General features: G+C 28.7%; 2 protein-coding genes across 3 annotated transcripts in view; one reads left to right on the top strand and one right to left on the bottom strand.

Annotated features, from left to right (window-relative positions):
- LOC113376431 (putative tricarboxylate transport protein, mitochondrial) overlaps nucleotides 1–24,480 on the bottom strand; it is a 59,217-nt gene that overhangs the window by 12,978 nt on the left and 21,759 nt on the right. The gene's annotated exons all lie outside the window — the stretch shown is intronic.
- On the top strand, nucleotides 207–17,317 carry LOC113376430 (serine protease gd-like). The gene is made up of 9 exons (XM_026616330.1): nucleotides 207–496; nucleotides 8,205–8,370; nucleotides 12,910–13,290; nucleotides 14,341–14,512; nucleotides 14,648–14,829; nucleotides 14,912–15,007; nucleotides 15,654–15,841; nucleotides 16,200–16,347; nucleotides 17,054–17,317. Exons 1-9 carry the CDS (start codon nucleotides 269–271, stop codon nucleotides 17,251–17,253), a joined length of 1,761 nt encoding a protein of 586 aa, XP_026472115.1. The 5' UTR covers nucleotides 207–268; the 3' UTR covers nucleotides 17,254–17,317.

Genomic DNA, 24,480 nt, shown 5'->3' with positions numbered 1-24,480 from the left:
AAAGCAGTTAATTTGCTCAAAGTCTTACTAATATAAAAAAATTAATATATGTAAAATTCCTTTACCCAAAAGTGCCTAATTGAAATAAAATCAGTAAATCCTTAAATCTAAATATTTGTGTAAAAAAAATCAATCAATTATCAAGACAATCGAAAAAATTATAGTGATTCACCCAAACGTTGGAAGTTAAATTGGAACCAATCTCCATTAATGATGTGCAAATCGTATTAAAAATTTCGATAATTTCTATAATTTAACAAATTCTACAATGGCCTGCAAAAAATTCGGATTATCCACAATAATTTGGTGTTGGATGATTTTAGTGGCCAGTATGTCTGGCGGTGCGGAATGCCAAAATGTATCTCCCTGCCCCAGGATTTTCCAATATATTTTTGATGGTGCAGATTGGATTGGACTTTTGGAGATACCTAGCCCAATGATTGGAGAAACGGTCACAATACATGTACTTTTGACTATTAGAGCAGTGCTGCCCACGGTATGTACAGAGAAAATATAATTTGTAATAAAAATTTATCAAAATCCAACGACAAAGCAGTTTTTGTATCACCAATTATAATACCAACAATTTGTTTAATGAAGTAAAGTTTATAATTTTGTAAACATTTTTGCTTTTATATTACCACTAACAATGTGAATTAATAAGTACTTATATAATTGATTTATATACATAAATATATTAGTATAAATAATTAATTTTTATTAGCCCTGGTAAAGTTTAATTGATCCACCTTTTCCTTAATCGGTCGATAATGAAATTTTAAATTCTTTTAATATTTAATCTCATAAATTGCTTATTAATGTAATATATTGAAACAATTAAATTCATTTTAACTTGCTTTTAATTAGTAGAAATAAGAGACATAAATTTATTTCATTAAGATTTTAAACGAAAATCGTAGATGTTTCTAATAAATTATCAGATCAAAGATTCCTATCGTACAACACAAATTGTTATTAAAATGTTTAAATATTGAATAAGAGGAACACAATATATTAACTTTTTCAAATTTTTATAGATTTATATATGTACTTAAATTCAATATATTTGATACATTATTGCCAATAAAAATTTTACTTGTTGAACAATTTTTTTTTCATCATAAACCTTGAAAAAAAATGGCACTGTTGTTTCCTCATATCCTCAAAATAAAGCTATGTGATCTTCAAGTTTAGCAATATCTAAACATGAAATATTTGAGATACAAATTATGAAAAAAAAAATACTAACAATTAGTAAATCTTTAATAACGTGACTAGCCATAAAACTTGTAATAGAGGCTTGAAAAATTCTATTTCAAATTCTAATCAAAATATGAAAAAAATAGCATTGAATGAAAATTTTACACCAGCCGTTCCACTAATTTGTGACATAATTTAACCAAACAATACCAACTCATTTACATTAATTACTAAGAAAAAATTGCTTTCGCAAAATTGTACTTCCCAGGAGATTCGGTATATAGAATAAAAAGAATCAAATATTCAAAAAATATTATTGAAAATTTATCATGAAAATATAAAATTCAAGAAAGTGTTATATTTTTGTCCTGTATTTATTGTACTATTTGCCCAATAAATCAACAGTCATTCCACTTTATTGCTGAAAATATTTTTTAACATCCGAATGTAAATAGATTTATAAACAAATTAAAACAATACGTGACATTATTTATTATCATTGTTTTTATCAATCTCAATTATTTATTTTATTCCAATAATTTTAGTTCAATAATTGTTAGTCAAGTACTATTACTATTATATTCTATTAAATTACTTCCAATGGGTTGCAAATCCAAAAAATCATTTTAAGCGATTATATCATTTAAATTTCATAAAAATAATATATACAGTAAAACCCTGTTAAGACGATTTTGCAGGGTCAAAAACGCGTCTAAAGCGAGAAAGTCTAATAGGGGGATAGAGGCAATATGCTTTATAATACAAATTTTAATCTTTTAAAATCAATTAATTTAACAAAAAGCTTACTGTTTATTTGTCAAGAGCTGTAAAAGATTTAAAAAATTTAAAGTAGATTTAAATTTTACACTATCAATTAATTTATAATATGAATGATAAATATGAATCTTTTACATTTAGAGCATTTTGTTGTTAAGAAAAAGGTTTTTTTTTTGTTATTGTCTTTGGATTTGCATCATTTGGCCAGGTGCTATTCGTAAAATTGTTTAAATCTTATTACGTAATTAATTTATAAACTGATCTTTGCATTCTTAATTTTTAAATTTTAAATATTTATAAATTTTTAAATTATTACCAGCTATTAGCATTTGTAAATTGGTTAAGAAAATTACATTTTCTTACTGCCTTCTTTCGTAGAAAAAGATTCTTATTACTAAATTTTTTAAACTTGTTAATTTCGAGTATCAATCATATCAATGGACCACTTTTTATTAAATACATATAAATTCACTTAGGTGTTTAATTCAAAATTAGCTTATATTTTATATATATTTACATTCATATCTTGGGTATCAAAACTTAATTTAGACATAATTTAGAACACTGGGTGAACCACTGGGTTTTTCTTTTAAAATTCTATGTAATTTATCAAATTAATTACTCAATGTCTTTCTATATAGACAGATTGTAATTTATAAGATAATAAAAAATATTTATCTTGGGTTGTGGGATATCACGGTTTTAGAAAATATTGTCAATTTTTAAATGTATCAGACAAATAATTAAAAAAATACAAGATTTATAGTTGAGTCAATTCACGATTGAAATTTCTAAATTACATATTTAATGCAATAAGTCAGTCGATCAATATAGAGTTTCAATCATATTTACCCTCAGCCACAAAACAACTTACAAAAATATAATTCCTAAGATTCTGATAACGTCTGATTGTAATATTCATATTTTCCATAAAATCACTATCAAGTCTAATTTTTCACTTCACTGACACATTTTCACAAAATTTCATATATCACAACACAATAGATTAATTGCACTAACTTTTATTCAAAAAAAATATAATTTATCGATTGATGAAAGTATTCCCAAAGGTTTATTTCACTTTTATCACGACGTATTTCCCGGTTTCGAGGCTGGGCAGAAATAATTTTATGCCAAAATTTCCCCGCATCTTCTGTCGACCGTTCGTTCTAGTTCTGGGTATTACGAGCGAACTCAAAATCATCGACACCTGTTTTTGTAATAAGAAATAATCTTCTACAGGTAGAAAGATAAATTTCGATTATTACACTTTGTTGATCCTTTCCTCTCTATTGAGAAAAAGTGCGATTTGCTTATTTTATTATGGGACATTATTATATGAGTTTTAACACCTAGGTTTTGTGAAAGGGTGAATCATACAGGTAGTTGCATTGCTATTGCCAAGTATAGGGTGTGATCGAATTTAATTCATATTAGAAAGATTTATATTAAATGTTACATTATTAAAAAAACTAGTTGTAAAAAGCATTTTTCCCGATACTTATACGTAATCAACTTAATCAACGAGAATTAAGATACAGATATTTAGGTAAAATGCCTTCAAATATTTATATATATTTTCAAAAATAAAATTTTCGCTTTCACTATAAATTAATCAATGCTATTTCTAAATAAAGTCTTTCAAATATACTTACGATGTCTGTAATTGTATAAATATATAAATTAATTTCATTTATTACCACTCATCATCCATTTCGGGTTCTGGAAATGTATTTTTTTAAAGTGTCAACTGTAATCAGTAGCTATCTACGAACGAACACAGAACGTACATTATTAATGGCTTATGCGCAGGGCTCAATTGCAAACTTTGGTGAATTTTTATTTCTTAAATATTATTTTAGACTATGAAATCTATCGTCGTACTAAGTATCATCAAAATCCTTAAAACAATTTTTTTCAACATTTAATTACGAAGAAACGGCCCGGCTGATCTTTGCCAAAAATTAATCAACGCGATTCCCAACCAATATCTTTCGAACGAGTTTTATGATTTTTAAAATCGATTCAAAATTGTGGGCTACAACGTGGACGAAATTTTTTACACTTTTTTGCTAATTTAGCAAATAGCAGGATTTGACTGCCAAAAATCAATGGTTTTGCGAATTTTTGCATCCAAATCAGTTCAGCTGTTTTTCTAAACATATAAATACCTAACAATGTATATTCATTTTTTCTAAGGTAATCAAAATGATCAATAATATTTTGCGATTTTAATAGCTGATAATGGAGAGTTAAAGCCTAAAAGCTTTAACCCGCCATTAATCACGCGAGGTTTTCAGGGGGAGGGAGGGGTATAGTAAGATATAACGTGTATTTATTTTTTACCCGAATTTAAAAAAAAAACATTTTCAAAAAAAAAAAAATAAAAAAAATTACAATTGTTTCTCGTAACTAAAAATATACGTGATGTTTGGTGGGGGAAAGTGGGGGGGGGGTAATTTTAAATATCACCACATATCACCAAAGGGAAGGGGGAGTTCAAAAATCGATCACGTGGTTAATGGATGCCCCCCAAAGACTAAAACATTAGATTTGAGTTAACTTCCACTTTCCTCCGATAATTTTTCATTTTTCTGATTTAATATTAAGAATTATTTTGGAATTATTTGATATTAAGACAAGTTTTGATATAAAAAAATAGTTTCGTGCAACATATTTAAAAACTTCTTTTACAGTAATTAGAAAGCCAAAATTATATTTCAATACTTATGCTGTTTAAAAATGCTACAATTCATAATATAATATTTGAATTACATAAAAATATAAATAGACTTTAAGCGTTCCCAGATCTTTTTTCTGTTTTCGCTTACAAATTAAAGTATAATTAGTTGTATATCTCATTATTATTTTTATTTAATTAGTTTGCCAACATACATTTTAATCCAAATTCTACAATTTTAAAATGTAACTTTTTGAAATTTTAGAATTTAAAGTCTTTAGAAATGAGCCCAACGGTAGGCCTATTAGAATTTCCTACTACTGATGATATATTTTTAATTTGATGCAGAAATGCCAGGACAAGACTATTTTCACTTGAGATTTTATTTGAGATCTATAACCTCACGTGAAAATCATATAATCTCAAGTGAAAATCATACTGCTTGATATCGAACTGACCAATGTTCAATCAATACACTTAGTCTTCCACATTCCTAATCAATACACCACGAGAGACTTACAAGCTAAAATAAACCATAAAATTTGCATCGACTTCATTAATTAGCTTAATTATTAACTTCCCGTAGGGCAAGTTATAGTAATCGCAAAAAAATCGAAAATGAAAATTTTTATGTATCTTTACGTTTCAAAGGTTTCTGAACATTTTGGCATACCTTAGAAAAAATGGATGTATGTGTGTGTGTGTGTGTGTGTGTATGTGTGTGTGTATGTATGTACGTGTGTGTATGTATGTGCGGATACAAATTTTCGTCGACGATTTCGGGAACACGGATCAACCGATTTGAATAATTCAAAAAACATTCGATTCGTATTGATATGGAGACGTGCTGATTAGTTTTTGGCGAAGGCAGGTCTAGCCGTTCCGAAGATACGGGGCAAAAAGTGCCGAAAACGGTAACTCAGTTTTTAAGAGAACGGAGCGTCCGATTTGAATAATTCAAAAAACATTTCACTTGTATTGACAAGATGAAGAATCGATAAAATTTTCATAAAGGTAGGTCTAGCGGTTTCGGAGATATGGAGGAAAAAGTAAAAAAATGAGCCATTCGGCGGTCAAAAATGATCATTAGACATATGCACATCAAATCATCAGATATTTTATAGAGATTTTAACAATAAGTATACATTTTGTTAACATTCTTATGGGTTCCGTACCAATGCTTATGCGTTGGACAGCGACGCGGCGCTTACGCGCTTTATATTTTGTTCCTATGCAGTTAAAGCAGTACAATTGCTTTGAAAAAAAGTTCAGATCTTCCACAATATGTCAAAATAAAGAAAATTTTTTTTTTTCAAAAAAAAAGAAATTAAAAAAATTTTTTTTTTTGAAAAAAAATTTTTTTCAAAAAAAAGTAATTTTTTGTCCAATTTAGTTTCTCAAAAATCTTATTTTTTCAAAGTAATTTTTTTTTCAAGAATGTTAATCGTTTTTAAAAAAATAATAATTTTTGGTACGGGAAGTTCCAGCAATTTGCCTTGAGGCACGATGCCTTAATTGCCTTAAGACAGAATTCCACTTACAGCTAGTTAAGCCTTAATATATAATATTGATGATCAATGAAAGAAAAACATGAGTCAATTGCGCCGTACTAAAAATAATCCCGCTTGTTTATAAATATTATTTCACCAATCATTCTGACTCGATAATTTAATTATTATGAATTACTGTTAATAATATACAGAAGCGTGCCTCAGTAAGTAAGAATGAATCGATCAACACTATTGTCTTCTTGTACATCTGTATGTAAATTTACTAAGAAACAATACAAGAGAAGACAACCTGTTCGTTTTATTAACTTGAGGTCGTCGTTAGTTCATACATACAAGATATGATATGGGAAATAAAAACCCACGCGGTTCAGCTAAGTTTTTAGAAAAATCCCCAAATGACAACATGCACATGGGAAATAAATTATTATGCATACTCATCATTTGAAAAAGCAGTTGCATATTTCTGCTAGGTGACAAGTTGCAATGAATATTTTTATAAGTAGATATTAGCTTCTGTTGTTAAGACATAATAATTATATATTTTTTAAAACTATTTGTTTTCTAGAGTTATTTAACAAATAATGTCGCATTCTTTTTTATAATCGTTTCATAGCTAAACTAAAAACCTATTATTTTTCAAAAAACACGATTTAATTTTTAACTTCACTTAGGGTGAGTTACAGTAATCGCAGAAAAAATTAAAATGATTATATATATATATATATATATATATATATATATATATATCTTCTATAAATATAAAAATAAGTCGGGTTTTCCTTCCTGATCAAATTTTTCCTTTTCAAATATAAAACAAACAAAAAATTTCTTCATCTTTCTCACGAAACCATCTGGTGGCAAAACGGAGTTCGTCGGGTTTGCTAGTATATATATAAACATTTCAAAGATTTCCGAACGTTTTGGGGTACCTTAGAAAAAATCGATGAATGTGTTGTGTGTGTGTGCGTATGTATGAGCGGATACAAATTTTTGCCCATGATTTGAAAGAGAGAACGGATGCCAATTAACATTCGACTTCTATTGATGAGGAGAGGTGCTGATTAGTTTTTGACAAAGGCAGGTCAGCCGTTTTGGAGATATGGGCAAAAAAGTGCTAAAATGGCAATATTGAAAGAACGGAGTGTCCGATTTGAATGATTCAAAAATTATATCACTTGTTTTGGCTGAATGAAAAATTGGGTAAACTTTTGGTAATGCAGATCCAGCGGTTTCGGAGATACTGTTCAACTATTATACAACAACACAGCACAACACAATTGATATCGCTACTGCTTTGTAATTGATATCAGTCTAACGCTGTCCAAGACAGAAATTGAACTTGAGACCTTGTAGTTCCACTGAGCTACAGGCAATAATTAATATATTAGTAAAAATAAATTCATTCCACATGTATAAGTACTTGGTCAAGAATATCATTTTCTGTTGTTTTTTTTATCCCATGAAAGTTAATATTCACCTGTATTCTTCTTGGACTGATATGATAATGATGAGTGAGTCCAAGTCAATTTCATCTCAGAATCATTTCTAGTAATGACGATTTTTCATTTTTTCTCGATCTTCATAGTTCTGAATGCAATATTTGTGGTTTTTTACATTAGCTGCCGAATTTCTATTCCCATTTCTCTTCAGTGCCATAATTCAAAATTATCTAAATGTTTAGGTCTTCCATGAAGTGTACTATTAATATGTGAAATATCTCCAAATGTACCATCCCAGCCAATTTGTTTGATTTGTAATTAGTTATATATTTAATTATTTATATTGTTCTTATTTTTCTTCTTTCAAAGCAACATTTTTTTAATTGAGATTCAAAAATCAAATTTACTATCAATTTTATTATAATATTGTAAAGAAAATATATAATCATATAATAGCGACTTTTTGTCAGGATTGTGTTCGACAAAGTTCTAAATTCGAAATTCGACGATGATACATTAGGAAATGATTGAAAAAAATATTTTTATATTACTTTAGAGATCTTATTGAAACAATTACCTACTATTATTTTCTTTCAGAATTACTTTGGGAAAATCGAACTAGTCTCGACAAGATCTTTGATATTACAAGACATTCTGGCGCGTAGACCAGTGAGGTACAGGGTGCGATTTCCTCTGCCAGATCCGATACCCAAATTATCGGCTATAATTTTAAATGGTCGAACAATATGCCAAGGAAGACAAGGTAACACAAAATTAAAAATTGTTAAATAAAAATAATGACAATAAGTAATTATTAATATGTATATAATTATTAAAAAAAATACTGTAGTTCTTGTAGTTAGTAGATACCTATCAAACTGTATTAGCTCAAAACTACGTTAGACCACATTATAACTTTACGCGTTCTATTTCTTATATATTATGATTTTTTTTATTTATTTAAAACATATTCATTATAATATTTATTTTAATAAGATAAAAAAATATTTATATGTAATGCATTAAAGGAATAGAATCTTTTTTTCATCTCCCTGTCAATAAGAATCGAATGTTTTTCTAATCATTCATATCTGTTGTCCCGTGCTCTAAATCGTCTGCAAAATTGTATCCGTACATACATACACACATATATACACACACATACATACATTTTTTCTAATCTATAACAAAATGTTCAGCACGTCTTAAAGCATCTCCCTGTCAATAGGATTCGATTTGTTTTCTGAATCATTCAAATTTGTTGATCTGTGCATACGCACATACGCACGCGCGCACACACACACGTACATTCATTTTTTTCATATTATAAGCTATAACAAAATGTTCAGGAAGTCTTGAAATATAAAGATATGCAAAAATTTTCTTTTTCAATTTATTTGCGATTATTTTAACTTACACTACGCGAAGTTAGAAATACTTCAACTTTAACTTACTTTGTTAACTACTTCAACTTTACCTAATTGTTGTAACATTAACATAATATTTTATTTGGGTAGAAACATTCTCATAATTATCCATAACGTTCTGACTAAAATTTAATATAAAAATTAATTTGTTAATTACTAGTTCTCATAAAAAAACTTCAACCATGACTTATTTGATGCCTCAACTTTATTGTCACAGCATAATTCCTTTAAGGTTAAAAAAAATATATGCAATGCGTAAACTCTAATTTAATATAAAAATTTATTTTTTAATTACAAATTCAATATAAAAATTCATTTGTTATTAACAAAATCTCATATTTGTGAAATCTATGCAAGTTATATGAGGAAAAGTACTTTAACCTATTTTATCTTTACGAGGGAAAGTGTTAGTACGTGTGAAATTGTCAGAAATTTCACAAAATTTCATTTCTTTTAATATTCAGCTTGTGTATATATGTTTGTACATTTATATGCATTTGTTAGTATATATATTTTCTCTTAATATATCATAAAATAAAGCAAAATCTTAAAATGAACCTTCAACGTGTCTGCCCAATTGGACAGTTCAAAAACCATTTGATCCAAATGATTTATTTTCTTTACGAACCGAAAAATTATTATCTTTTTTACGTCAGAATATTTCCAGAATTTTCATTTATTTAAATTTACCTAGTGTTTATAAACGTATCTCTTCATCTTTAGAACATTTGCAACATTTTCAGACAACTTACAACATTCTCATACAATACACAATATTTTCAGACAATCAACAGCATTTTCAAGCAATCCACAACATTTTCAGACAACTTACAATATTTTGGGATAATTTACAATATTTTCAGACTATCTACAATTTTATCAGATAATGTACAAACTTATCGGACAATTTATAACAATTTTAGATAATATACAACATTTTCAGGTTATCTAAATTTTCACTTTAAATAAGTTTCAGGTAATCTAGAACATTTTCAGACCATCTATAATATTTTCAGACCATCTACAATATTTTCAAATAATTTACAATTTTATCAGACAATTTACAACTTTATCAAACAATTTACAACATTTTCAAACAATTTATATAATTTTGAACATACATTTTATAGCATGTTCAGATAAGTTACAAGTTTTTTAGGCATTTTATATTGCAAAATATAAGACACGGAAACAATAAGTTTTGACTAATTTTAATTAAATTCTCAAAATGCTGTGACAAACAATAATTGCATAGAAAAGTGAAGAAAATATTTAGAACACAGGCTACTGAAAATTTGGTAAAAAAATGATCCTCGTTAAATAGTACTGTTAAATCTTTCAGGAATATCAGGATCAGACCTAATCTCTGACGTAAATACTTTTAATACTTCCTTCTTTTTAAATCCAAAAGAACTCCGTTTTTTTCGTTCATTAAATAAAATATTGACACAAAACTTTGCAATAAATAAAAGTTATTTTGATGATTTCAATGCAAACAAACAATCTATATAATGAAAATTTAGTCTTTTTTGGACAAAGTAAAAATAAGAATTAAATCTTTTATTTGGAGTAACTAAAAAAACTATGTAAAAAATTATAATATATAATTATTATATGAAGAAGCATTTGTGATCAAACGTAGTTATTGGGCTAATACTTTTTTATTTTATTTGTAGAATAATTTTTTAATAGATTTGATTTCTACTTACTTTATCATATCTATGCATGTCTATTTACTAATTATTTCGAACTTGTTAATTTTACAATAATAAAAATTATTTCTGGTCATTTGCAAACATCGTAAAAATGTCTCTAAACCGGAGATAGTTGTAATTCATGAAATATATTTAACATAAACATGTACCATAAACACTTTACATACATCGAGGTAATAAAATGTAATATATACATTAAGTTTCGTGAAATATGAATGTATACATGTTTTTCGTATAATTTTGCGATTTAAACTTTTTATCAATTCTTGATGTGTCTCTTAAAAGTTGTACATTCAATATGTATTTCATTTAAATTACGCATGATTTTAACCTCTATGATACTAAGTTTGATATTTATATGAAAAAAAAAACTTGTGAATGAATTCAAATCGGTGTTATAAATTATTTTTGATATTATAATTTAATCGTTTGAAAAATGTTATATGTGAAGATTGTCCTTCGAACTTATCATGCGTGGACGAAAGAAATATTAACATTTTTGGCAATTATTGTTACATGTTTAAATTAAAGTGAAGCATAAAAAACATATAGAGATACTAAACATTTGTTCTTAACGTCTTAATTAAAAAAGCTGAACTATTACTGAAAAAAAATTAACAAGAAAGTTACCCGAATCTTATAGGATTCACTCTCAAATATATCAAAAAATTACTTTGTAAAAATTTAATAACTAGTGGTGCATGGCATCGTGCCTAAAGGCAAATTGCTGGAACTTTCCGTACCAAAAACTAAAAATTTTAAAAAATTTTCAATTTTCTTTTAGAACTCTAAAAAAATCGATCTTCGAGGTTTTTAAAATTTTTGGAAAAAAATAACCTTTTTTAAAAATTTAATGATCATTTTTTACCGCCAAATGGCTTTTTTTCACTTTTTTTTTATTGGATCTCTGAAACTGCAGACCTGCCTTCCCAAAAATTCAAATAGTTCTTCTTCACGTCAATACAATTTAAATGTTTTTTGAATTATTTAAATTGAACGTTCCGTTCTCTCAAAAACTGAGTTACCATTTTTGGCACTTTTTGCCCCGTATTTTGTAATCGGTTGGACCTGCCTTTGCCAGAAACTAATCAACATGTCTACTTTTCAATAGAAATCGAATATTTTTTAAATTATTCAAATCGGTTGACCCGTGTTCTCGAAATCGTCGACGAAAATTTGTATCCGCACCCACCCACACACACATCCATTTTTTCTAAGGTATGCTAAAATGTTCAGAAGACCTTAAAACGTAATGATATGCAGAATATTTATTTTCGATTTTTTTGCTATTACTATAACTTACCCTAGAATTGTTCTGGTAAACTCTGATCAAACCATCAAACCATATACTTCTTTTGAAGCTCTGAGGCTTCACCTTTATTTTGTCATTATTTTTAAAATAAAATAATAAAATTGTTCATAATAGACTTAATTCTTGCATAAACTTTCTTATTGCTTGTAAAAATTTTCATAAAAGCTCCACCCAGTTGTGTGAGATTTGGTAAAATTTTGCTGGGTCTCCTGCATTATTTTTGTTTTCTAATAAATAGTGGATAATCCCACTGCTCAAGTTGAGAATTTGTAGAATTTTTTTTTACTTTCTGTCTTAATAATTTTACACATATCAATTTACAACATAAAAAACCATCACCATTTTGGACAAGACAATAATAAGCAAACTGGAGGAGTATGATCTTTGATCATATATTAGACCTAGATATCTGAATAGACCTACAACTTTTCCAAATCCACCTTTCTTCAATTTGCAAACTTTCAGTAATAATAGGTTTCGTTGAAGTCCAGAATCCATCTTATACTACAAATAAAAGTCCTACATATTTTTTATAATATGGTCTACCCACTTGAATGATACATAGCACAATTCTTAAATTGTGCTATCAAAAAATGTTCTAGAATGCATTTATTGATAATAAAAGGTGGTATATACACCGCAGCATGTTAGAGTAGTTCAGTAGAAATGGACCATCTATTTGTATCCAAGTATTTTCAGAACCAGCATGTGTGAGTATTCAGAATCAAACCAGTAGATACCCCATGGGTCATCTTCTAAACTTTCACCACTAATAACACAAATCTTTCTCTTCGTCCTTCTCTTCTCTATAGGTTATCATCCCTTTTTTATATTTCGTCGTCTTATAGACGTTGGAGGTGTTGTGACCACCATAAAGTTGGAACACACATTATACACCAATAACGATTTTGGACCACCACCTTCATCCATGTATGGTATGGAACACGAACAATTTGGACTTCACTTTGGGTCTGACAGCAATGAGCAAAATGGAGACAATGATCTTTGGTCGTATGTTAGACCAAGACCTCCGAATAGACCTGCAATTTCTCCAAATCCTCCTTTCAATCCAACATTTAATCCGCAAACTCCGAGTAATTATGGTAATAATAATGGGTATCCTGGAAATTATCCAAACCAAAACCAGAACCAAAACCAGTGGAATGGAGGTAGTGGAGGATCACAGTTTGGAAGACCTCAAGCTCCGGTGAATAATAGACCAACACAAGGTAAAACACATGTTTTGTAGTATTTTACACTGTTTGAAAGTTATTGTGTTCCAATATATGAAAGACATAATAAAGTTCTTTGAATTATATCGAAAAAATCTTATATTTAAGGAGGTATTCTAGTGTAGAAATTCAAAAAATCGTTTTTTTTATTTCATATTTTCAAATTTTAACTATCTAAGAATATGGGTACGAGAAGGTTTTTGAAAATTCGAATTATTTCCGGAGATACAGGCTTTTTACTGACTCGGTCTCCATACTGGTTTGGCTTCACGCAAAACTTTAAATGCGTTTTTCGTAGAACAGACTTTTTCAGTACTGTTGACACGATTTCTCGAGTTTTAATCGACCGATTCACTCGAAATATTCAGAGAGTCTTGTTTGTAGACCTATCTATAGCCCGAACTAGGATTATCCCCAAATTCCAATTTTTACTATTTTTAAAAAAATCGAGAAACTCAAAAAAAACAGTAAAAAAATACTTTTTTTTTTCAAACAGTTGCCAATTTGTAAAAAAAAATTTTTTTTACTCATCGCTAGTTCGGGCGATTGCGACATCATTGTAGATTAATAATCTTTTTATTTTTGGCACTTCCGATAGTTAGGAGGGCTGAAATCATGTCAAGACTGAGGTGCCAATTTTTTAAGACCACCCACTTCATCAGCTGACAGTTTTTACAATTTTCAACTTTTCTATTTTTTAATTTTTGTTTTGTATTTTAATAATATTAATAAACAAGTGGTAAAAAAATGGATAGTAAAAACATTAATTGCTTTCTTTTACGACACTTTAGAAATGACCTAAAATTCATCGTTCTAAACTAGAATACCCCCTTAACAAACCAAGGTAGAATTGTTTGAACCAGAGATTATTAATTCAGAACTCGGAGGAAAAGAAAGAATATATTCTTGCGACTACTGTTACATAACTTGCTATAGAACTTAGATCTTCAATAAAATACTGTAAAACAAAAGCAATCTAAAATACATTTACTTTCAGAATAGCTTATTAGTGTTTTACTTTTTTTATCTTAATACTATTTCTTATAGGAACGAATCAATTCCAACCAGGAGTAGATTGGGGAAACTTAGCACCGCAGAGTACGAGACCAACCATTGGACAAAATAATGGACCACCATCAACAGCTCGTCCTACAAACCGGCCTCCGGCTTTTAGGCCACCAGTTGCTGGTGTACCACCAAGGATAGATCGACCAAATGTGTAAGTAACGAGATTATATAAAATGTATTTGCAAGTTTTCTATGGTGAATAATTTTTTTTTTCATCTTGCTCATTGCCTATTTTTTGTCTTCAATCCTTCAGTGTCCTTTGAAAATATTTTATTTCTATTTCCAGATTGAACGAAATGAACTTAATATGCGGCCAATCGGCACCAAGACCCATCAACCTAGTAGTTGGTGGCGAGATAACGTCCAAAGGCGACTGGCCTTGGTTGGTAGCACTTTATGTCGTAACAGACACCGGATTGAATTTCAAATGTGGATCTACATTGGTCTCTCGAAGACTTGTTGTGACAGGTTAGTTTTTAGTTTATCATAAATAAAATTAGCATTATTGTCTAGATGTTAAATTTAAATTTTACCATTTATTATTCCGCAGCCGCACACTGCTTATTCGGATTGGACAACAGGCAATTTGAAAATGAAAATATTCTGCTAATAGTTGGGAGATACAATATCAACGAGTGGACAGATGGTGAGTTTTTGATAGATTTATTGATGACATTTATTATTTTGACAACGATCGTTAACATTGGTAATAAAAATATGTTAATTTTTGAATTTGTCTATGCGAGATGTATTCGATGAATAAAACTAAATTTAACTAGTTTCAAATAGGTTGTCGAATTTGACGAATGATAGATTATTATTATGAATGTTTTGTTATAAAATATTCATATTAAATACTTTTTGCTACTTATATATTTATAGAATTCTGGCTATTTATTTGCAAGTTCTTTATTTCTTCAATGGAATATTTAAAATAAAAGGAATTTTTTCTCAAAAGTGAAGAATCAAGTATATTTTCTAAATCAATTCCAAGTGCGTTTTTATGTACCAATTTAGGTTTAAATAATTTTTCAGTAATAATTAAACATTGCAATATGTTGTGAACAATATGAATGTAGGCTATGAGTAGGTATAACACTTATGGTTCTGCTAATCTATCTTTTATGTAACATCTTATTACTGAGATTTTTGGTATACCATATACAACGAGATAATCCGCTTTTTAAAATTTTAATATTATTTGCGCTTGTTTTATGAACATTAATAATGAAGAAATTTTCAAAATGTTGCAATATAAAATTAAAAAAATAATGTATGTTCATCGTTTGCAGATGCAATAAGGGCTCCAATAGATAGAGCCATACCTCATCCAGATTACAGACCGAATACTATAGGAACTGATGCCGATATTGCATTGTTAATGTTAAGAATACGAATAGAATTCACAGATTTTATAAGACCAATTTGCCTCTGGCGCGGATCCAACGATCTACAACGCGTTATTGGAATGAATGGAACGGTAAGATTTGCTTTAATATAATAAAAATTAGACTTAGATCGTACCAGGTGCTGGATTTATAAACTGAGAAAAATATGATCCATCTTTTCTGCAAACTATCTAGAATTAGATTTATACCCACTCTTTCAAATGTAGTCATCTTTATAAATACTTTGCGCAAATTGCTTTTCAAGTTGTTAGTTTCACTGGAAACTTAAGACGTTGTCCGGTGGAAACATAACACCAAGAGCTTAGAGACAGATTTAGGGCTATTTTTATGAACAAAATATTTAACAAAAAACAATTAGTTATAGTTATCAAAGCTTGACTTAACAATTGCTAAGGTTAGGTGCTTTTACAATTCATGCTCTTATTACAGGTTGTAGGATGGGGCAGAGACGAATCAGGCCGGAAAACTACGCCGGAACCGCGGATGGCCAGAGTCCCAGTTGTTTCTAGGGAAACTTGTTTACTTTCTAAAGAAGAATTTAGACATCTCATTACATCGAACAGAACATTCTGTGCCGGTAAGTAGATAAAAATAAAAATAACTTATCAATTATAATAAATATAAAAAATCATCAGTTTCGAATCGGTTTGAAAAGATTTGTAATTTAGCTCTTTATGAAAAAAAATTAGAGAAAAAATAGCGTTCGTATTCACATAAAAATATTCGTTTTATTCAGACTTCAAAATTCTACTAATATGTAGTGAGTAATACTGCCTTAAGGCAGGTTTGTGAGCTGAGTTAGACTCCAACTCGATTCAAGGAAGAATAGTGTGAGAGATTTCCTATTGCAATGTCACACTGCAGTGCTCGAAATCGGTTATTTTCAATTAGAAACACATTTTTAATCTATATTATACATGTGGATATTGACATCGCTGCTGTACGATATCAGATTGCCAAAGCGGGTGCTCGAACACCCCCCATCCACACGAAGCAGGCCAATCAAATTAATTGTTTAGATTGCAAACCAATTTACATTGGTGATTTGACTAAAACTTAAGAGTGAATTAACTAAAACTTAATAAAATGAATTCAGCAACATAAAAACAATTTAAAAAATCCTAAACAATTTAAAACAATGCTCACAGAACCCATTAACACTTTAAAACATAAAGTAAATTTTTTTAACCCGACCAAGTAAATATGCTCAAGATAAGTGAAAGTCGATTTTCTGTCAGTTTGAAATCGTGATCGGTACTTTTAAGCATCGTTTTCTCTTTCAGGAGCAAGGGGCTCCGGTCCCTGCAATGGTGACTCCGGTGGAGGTCTCATGTTGCCCCAAGACGGTCGATGGACATTGAGGGGCATTGTCTCGGTTTCTTTGGTCGACCAAATAACAAAACAATGCGACGTAAACGAATTCATAGTTTTTACAGATGCTACAGAATTCCACGATTGGATAATATCCCATATGATAGAATAATTTTTATAAAATAATTTAATAAGTATTGCAATTATAATAGTATAGAAGTATTTATAAATTCCGTCCTAAAGAAAAAGAAATCTATATCTGTGGCCTTAGAAAAGCAATATATTTGAGGATTTAAATTTTAAATAGAAATGCATTAGTAATTGATGATAATAATTTTACACTATATTGAATTATGGATTATTTAACGTTGATGTCATCATTGAATGCTAAATTTAGAAAAAAAAATTATTAAAAAACTACATATAAACATTTTTTACCTTCATTATCATTACAATAATATTGAAGGATTATGCAATAATAAGCCAACATTTTATGATTTTTATAAAACTTGAAGGTTCAACGAGATTTTTAAGTAAAGATATAAATTGTGCAAATCTTATCAAATTTATTAATCAAATGTTGCGTTAGAAGCTTAAATTTATTAAATTGTAGTATTTCAACAGCTACATTCCTAAGTACTATTTAAAAAATTTTCGTGCCTTTTTAAATCATAATTTTTTCTAGTTAGATATTATTAATGAATACATGTACTTTTTATGTTGGTTGTTATTTTCGACTTAGAACGGCGATTGCTAACATTTATAAATCTATATCGACATTTTTGTTATTTATTATCAGCATTTTTATTCATAATTAATATAGTTGAAAGTTAATAAGTTATATAGAAGAATGATTGTATGAAATTTCAAATTATTTCTAATATTTTTTACATAAATAGTTTGTACGCCGTTGTCTATTAAAAATTAATGTTATTACTTAGAAAATTTTATAATAACTAATTAAATATTATTTCATTGACTAAAAAATTACGACAACTGCAAGAAATTTATATTCAGTTATATAATATATTATTTTAACTTCTATGTATTTATTTTAGTTAGAATTAGTTAGTTAGTCTAGATTTAATTTAATTCATTAGTATTTAAGATTTAAAAAACTCTGTTCCTTCATAAATTCATGTTTATTTTACTTGAAAATATTTTGACAATATTGTTTCTATTTGTATGTTATTTAGATGTTTTATGGTAACCCTTATTATCTGTGATTATTTTTGTAAATAAATGTAATTTTTATAATAGATTTTTTTCTGTAGTAAGATTTTTGGCATTCCAGATCTTTTGACATTATATTTTTTATTTATTTATTTATTTATTTGGCTTCAACCTTATGGTTATCTAGCACATTACAGACATTTATAATATTAATTATAACTATATATATATATATATACACATATATATATATATATATATATATATATCTAAACTTAACTATATACATATCGATACATATATACACATACACACATGCACATATATATTTATATATACACATACACATACCTACATATACACACAGATATCAATTAAGAAACTTAAATTTTTATTTTGCATTTAGTAATAAAGTCCAAAACGATTTTATAAATTTGTATATTGTTTGTAGCGACTAATATGACTGTATTTATTGGAAATGACATTCCCTTTTCACTCAGACATTTGTATAGTTTATTACGATGTTCATTATGAAGATGGCATTGCCAAAATAAGTGATCAATTGTTTCTGCAGCTCCACATATGCATTTGTTATTATCTACGATCCGAAACCGGTATAACTGGTCCTTGCACAATGTATGATTGAATCGCATTCTACAGAAAATTGAAATCAATTTTCTGTCGATGTCTAGCCTTTTATTAAACCATGTATTAAATTTTGGAGATGGATTAATTGTAGCATATAGCCGTCCCTTCCTTTTTGATAAGGTTTTAAACTCCTCTTGCCAAGTTTTAATGGTTTGTGACTTTATCCAATAAAATAGATCAGTACATGGAACTTTATAAGGGTCCACGTCCAGATCCCATGCCTCTTTCGCAAGATTGTCGGCTATGTCGTTACCCAATATGTTGGAGTGACCTTTTACCCATAATAATTTGATTGAAAATTTATCTCTAGTTAGTTGTATTAAAATTTCTGTAGTTTTTAAGATAAGTTTATTTGATTTAATATTTGGCTTGTTGATAGATTTTAATGCTGCTTTGCTGTCCGAAAGAATTATCACTTTATTGATGTTATTTTGCTTGATATACTCTAATGCTAAATAAATTGCTAATACTTCTGCAGTGAAAATCGATGCAATGTCCGGCAACCTCACTTTTCTTTTATAATTAAAATTGGGGATGTAAATAGCACCACCTGTTTTTCCTTGTCCCCTTGACCCATCTGTATAGATTTGTATGTGATCAGGCCATTTTTCATTTATGTAAGTCTCCAATTCCCTGTTTCTGACTCCAATGTTTAAAATATTCGGTTCAATTGGAAACGATGTAAATATTATATCGGGTTTCTCAAACTGCATTATCCACGGAAATTCAAAAAGTGGTATGGTCTTATTTATAGTTATATATTCATCAAACTTTTTGAAAAAATAAAAACTTGATAATAATGGAGGAGTATTTTTCTTGAACCAAAATTTTTTGGTAATATGGTGATTTGATAACAGTTGTAATTGATTTGGAATTTCTTCGCATGCCGAATTAAATTTTTTCGTAAGATATTTATTTGATAACATTTGTATTCTCAGCTGAAAAGTTATTTCACCTGCTTCCGCAAGTAAACTATTTGTAGGAGTTGATTTTAGAGCTCCTAGGCTCAATCTAAGTGCTGAATATTGTAATTTATTTAATTTTTGCATTTCAGAAGAGTTTATTGTGCCGTAAATAAAACATCCATAGTCCATTTGAGATCTTATTAAACTCTTATATATCATCAAGCACGATTCTGGGTGAGCTCCCCAACTGGTATTCGCTAGTTTTCTCAAAATGTTTAAACCTTTTTCACCCTTTTTGCATAATTCTTGAATGTGATTTTTAAAACTCATTTTGTTATCCAAATAAACACCGAGTATTTTTACGCATTTTTTAATGGGAAAGTCTAAACTGCCCAACCTAATTTGGTCTTGCTGGTATGATTTGTTGTGTCTGGTGAATATTGTTATTGAACTTTTACTTGGGGATATACTTAGATTGTTTTTATTGAGCCAATTTTGTAGTTTCTTTATTGCTTCACTAGCCTTCTTTATGCATATCTCAATTGATGGTTTTGCTACATATATAAACAGATCATCCGCATACTGTAAGATTTTGATATCGTTTGATTTTATTATTTTGATCAAATCGGAGGTATAAATGTTAAAGAGTAGTGGGCTAAGTATTGACCCTTGGAGAATACCCGTATTTGTTGTTCTTGGCCCTATAATTCCTTCCTTAGTTTTGATATAAATTCTTTTTTGTGAAATAAGATTCATAACGCAATTAATTATAAGTTTTGGAATCTTAAACTTTCGCATTTTATTTTGTAGAATTTCCTGGTTTACGTTATCGTATGCTTTTTCGATATCTACTGCAATAAATAGGAGGTAGTTATTATTGGAATTTGAGATATGAATATCGTTTGAGATAATGCTTATAACATCCATAGTGCTTTTACCTTTTCTAAATCCAATTTGTAATGGACTTAATAGATTTTGGTTTTCGATAAACCATTCCAGTCTTGTTTTAATTATTTTCTCAAATGATTTTGCCACGCATGACGTTAATGCTATCGGCCTATATGAATTGACGTCAAATGGAGATTTATTGGGCTTACATAATGGTAACAAACAAACATTTCTCCAATCTTCGGGAATCATATTATTTTTAATTATCTCGTTAAACAGATTTACAATGATTTTTTTAAATTCCCTAGGGGATTTAGAAATCATAGAGTAATGGATGTTATCCATTCCTGGCGCAGAATCTTTTTTATTTCTCAAAACATTATCAAGTTCTTCGGTATTTATTGGACAATTTATTGCTTCCTCGTTAATATTTCGATTTCGAAGACTATCATTCTTGTAGTGACGGATGCAACTTCTAACATAATCTGGCGTATAGTTTTTCAAAATATTATATCCAAAATCCTGCGATATTTGATTATAAGAATTTACTTTAGATTTACTGTTTGAGAATATATTGATTTTTTTCCATAGTTGTGTGATAGGCATGGTATTATTCAAGGAGTTAGTAAAGTCTATCCATTTTCTTTTCTTTTTGTTGCGAAGCATTATTTTTATCTCTGCATTAATTTTTTGATAATTAATATAGTTGTTATAGTTGAAATTATTTAACATTTTTTTATATGCTATTTTTCTTTTGGATATGATTTCCATGCACTCTTCATCCCACCATGGAGTAGGTCTAAAAGTCCTAATGTAATTCTGTTTATTTTGTTTTATACTACTTATTGCTGCTTTTTCTATTATGTTTGTAATAGATTTATATTTTACTTGGATGCTTTCTGTGTGATTAAAGGTTGTTGTCATTTTGTCAATATTTTCTTCAAATTTTGTCCAATTTGCTTTCTTAATATTCCATCGTTTATTTATATTAATGTGTATCATTGTTTTTATATACACATTCGCCGTTATAATTATTGGGAGATGGTCTGATCCAATACTCTCATTAACTATATTCCAATCCAACAAACTAATTAAATTGTTGGAACAAAATGATAAGTCTATTGGTGAGCTTCTTTTGTATTTTGATTGAATTGTTGTTGTTCTTCCATCATTCAGTATACAAAAAGAATAATCTTCTATTAACTCATATATTGTAGCACCCCTTTTGTCTATATAATTGCTGCCCCACGCAAAGTGGTGGCTATTGAAATCACCCGAAATCAAAATTCTTGCTCTTTGACATTGTTCTATTAGATTTTTAAAATCCGTCATATCTATACTTGTATTAGGAGAGTAATATACGGACATTATATAAAATGGTGTATGGGTTTTAATCAAAACTGCACAGAGTTGTATATTATCGTTATCATTAGAAAAAATGACTTCTTCGCAAGCAATTTCATTTTTTACTAAAATAGCTACCCCGCCATAACCATCATCTCTGTCATCACGAAATATTTTATACCCAGAGAAGTTATAATTCCTATCTGGTTTTAGCCACGTTTCTTGTAGTGCCGCTATGTGGATTTGGTTTTGGAACATAAAGTGTTGAATACTTTCCCTATTTGATACTAGTGATCTGCAATTCAGTTGTAAAATTTTTAATTGATTCATTTATATTTTTATTTTTATTATTTATTTATTTATTTGTTTTTTTTAATCAACTATAATTATTGTCACTAATATCTTTTTTCTCATTTTCTTTAGAACCAACTCCTATTGTGTTTTCTACTTGAGAACTTACTATACCCAAACTTTCGATTATCATTTCTAATCTAATTTTTATGTTCGACATATTAATTTCCTTGCTTATATCTATACCATATCTTTTGTCTTCTAGTTTTTTAATTATGTTTTTAATGTCGCTTCTCAATTGAGTCCTTCGCGCTGCTGAAATTTCTTTATCCTCATTGCTTTGTGACCTTTTGTGAGACTTAATCACGTCAGTTCTGTCTACCCTACGTTCACCTCTTCGATACTCATAATTTGCTTTATAATAATTTCTTCTATCATTTCTGCTTGAGATATTTGTTGGTTTATTCATTCTCATTAAGTTATCTGTGTCATAAACCTGTTCTTTTTCTATTAGATTTGCTAATATTTCATATTTATTAGCATTTGGTTTATCTGAACTGCTTCTCATATTACTATTAAGACCTGGAAAGTTATTTTGATAGGATTTATATTGATTATAGGTGCTAACTGCTTTTGCATATCCGTTGTTCTGAATAATTTTTTTAGTTTCTTCGTAAGATGAATTCTGCATTGCCATGATTTCTTTTATTTTTTTATTCTTCAGATATACCTCGCATATTTTGCTATCTGCTTGATGGTTTTCATAACATAGGCAGCAAGTTTCCTCGTCATTTTTGCATGCATTTATGTTATGTTCATCTGCACATTTTTTACACCTTTCTTTGCTTCTGCATTGTATTTTTATATGTCCAAATCTCCAACATTTGTGGCACTGTATTAATCTTTGTATATATGGCATAACCCGACAACTTACTGAATGGATAAACACTCTTTCTGGTAACATATTGCCTCTAAATAAAATTTTTACTCTCTGCGAATTAGGTTTCATTGATTCATTATTTTTACTTTTTAAGCATTTAATACTTATAACTTCGCTATCGCACCTAATACAATTAAAAATTTCCTCTTCTTCTAGATCTGGGTCTATATCGAAGATGATTCCGGTTCTTACTAGTTTGTATCTGGGAATGAATGCCTTAATATTAAAAATATCCAGCAGATTTTCTCTGATGACTCTGTTTGCACTCTTATAATTATTAAATGTTATTTTTATCTTGTTTTTGCCAATAGCGCTAATATTTTCTATATCCTTACTAATATTTATTAAATTTCTGTGAAATATTCTTCCCACGGCCATCGGGTGTAGTCTACCGATATTTTTATCTTTGCTTTCAGCATGAATAATGAATGGACCTTCGTCTGTTTCTAAATAGAATTTAATTTCTTTAATATTTTCGCCTACTATTGCTGTATCCTTATCTTTTAACCACATATTATACCAACTTGTTTTGATTCCATTGTTTACATTTGATATTTCACTACTTTGTTCAGAATTTGCGACTGATATTATACCTGTTTTTAATTTTTTATTTACACTTTCCGCACCGACACTTGTTAAATTATCACTATTTGTTTCTTTATTTTCATTATAATTTATATTTTCTTCATTTATTTCACTAATATTTACCGAATTAATAGCACTAATATGGGTAGTGTCATTAACCCAATGTATTTTGTCTCCTTCCATTTTATAATAAGTATTATTTACGCACTGTGACTCACTAACATTATCAATGTCGATATCTATATCAGATATCGGCGATAAGGGTCTGCCGCCGGGGTCCGGCGGCTCGGTATCCATAACTGGTAAACAAACTATTATTCACAATATTTAAATTTGTACCTGTAGACGATCCTTACTCTTCGGCTGCCGATACTCGAATGTGGACATTATATTTAATAGTAAATTTTAATAGCAAAAACCATAACTACCTGAAAATATTTTTAAAGCCTCTCGTTTCAATATGATGATATTTTTTTATGATATTTGTCTAATATTAAAGATTAAATTACTGAGAAATTAAAATGATGTAATCCAATTGCATCATGTTTCTTCAGAATAATTCAAATTCAGGAAATTCAGAAATGATTATTGGAAATATTCACAAATCAATGACTAATTTAAGTTT

Source organism: Ctenocephalides felis, unplaced genomic scaffold (assembly GCF_003426905.1).
Source record: "Ctenocephalides felis isolate EL2017-DRISC unplaced genomic scaffold, ASM342690v1 CF-g0.4_SCAFFOLD_01886, whole genome shotgun sequence".
NCBI classification, from domain to species: domain Eukaryota; kingdom Metazoa; phylum Arthropoda; class Insecta; order Siphonaptera; family Pulicidae; genus Ctenocephalides; species Ctenocephalides felis.
The sequence above is the reverse complement of the archived record's forward strand: the minus strand, read 5'-3'. Positions and strand labels throughout refer to the sequence as shown.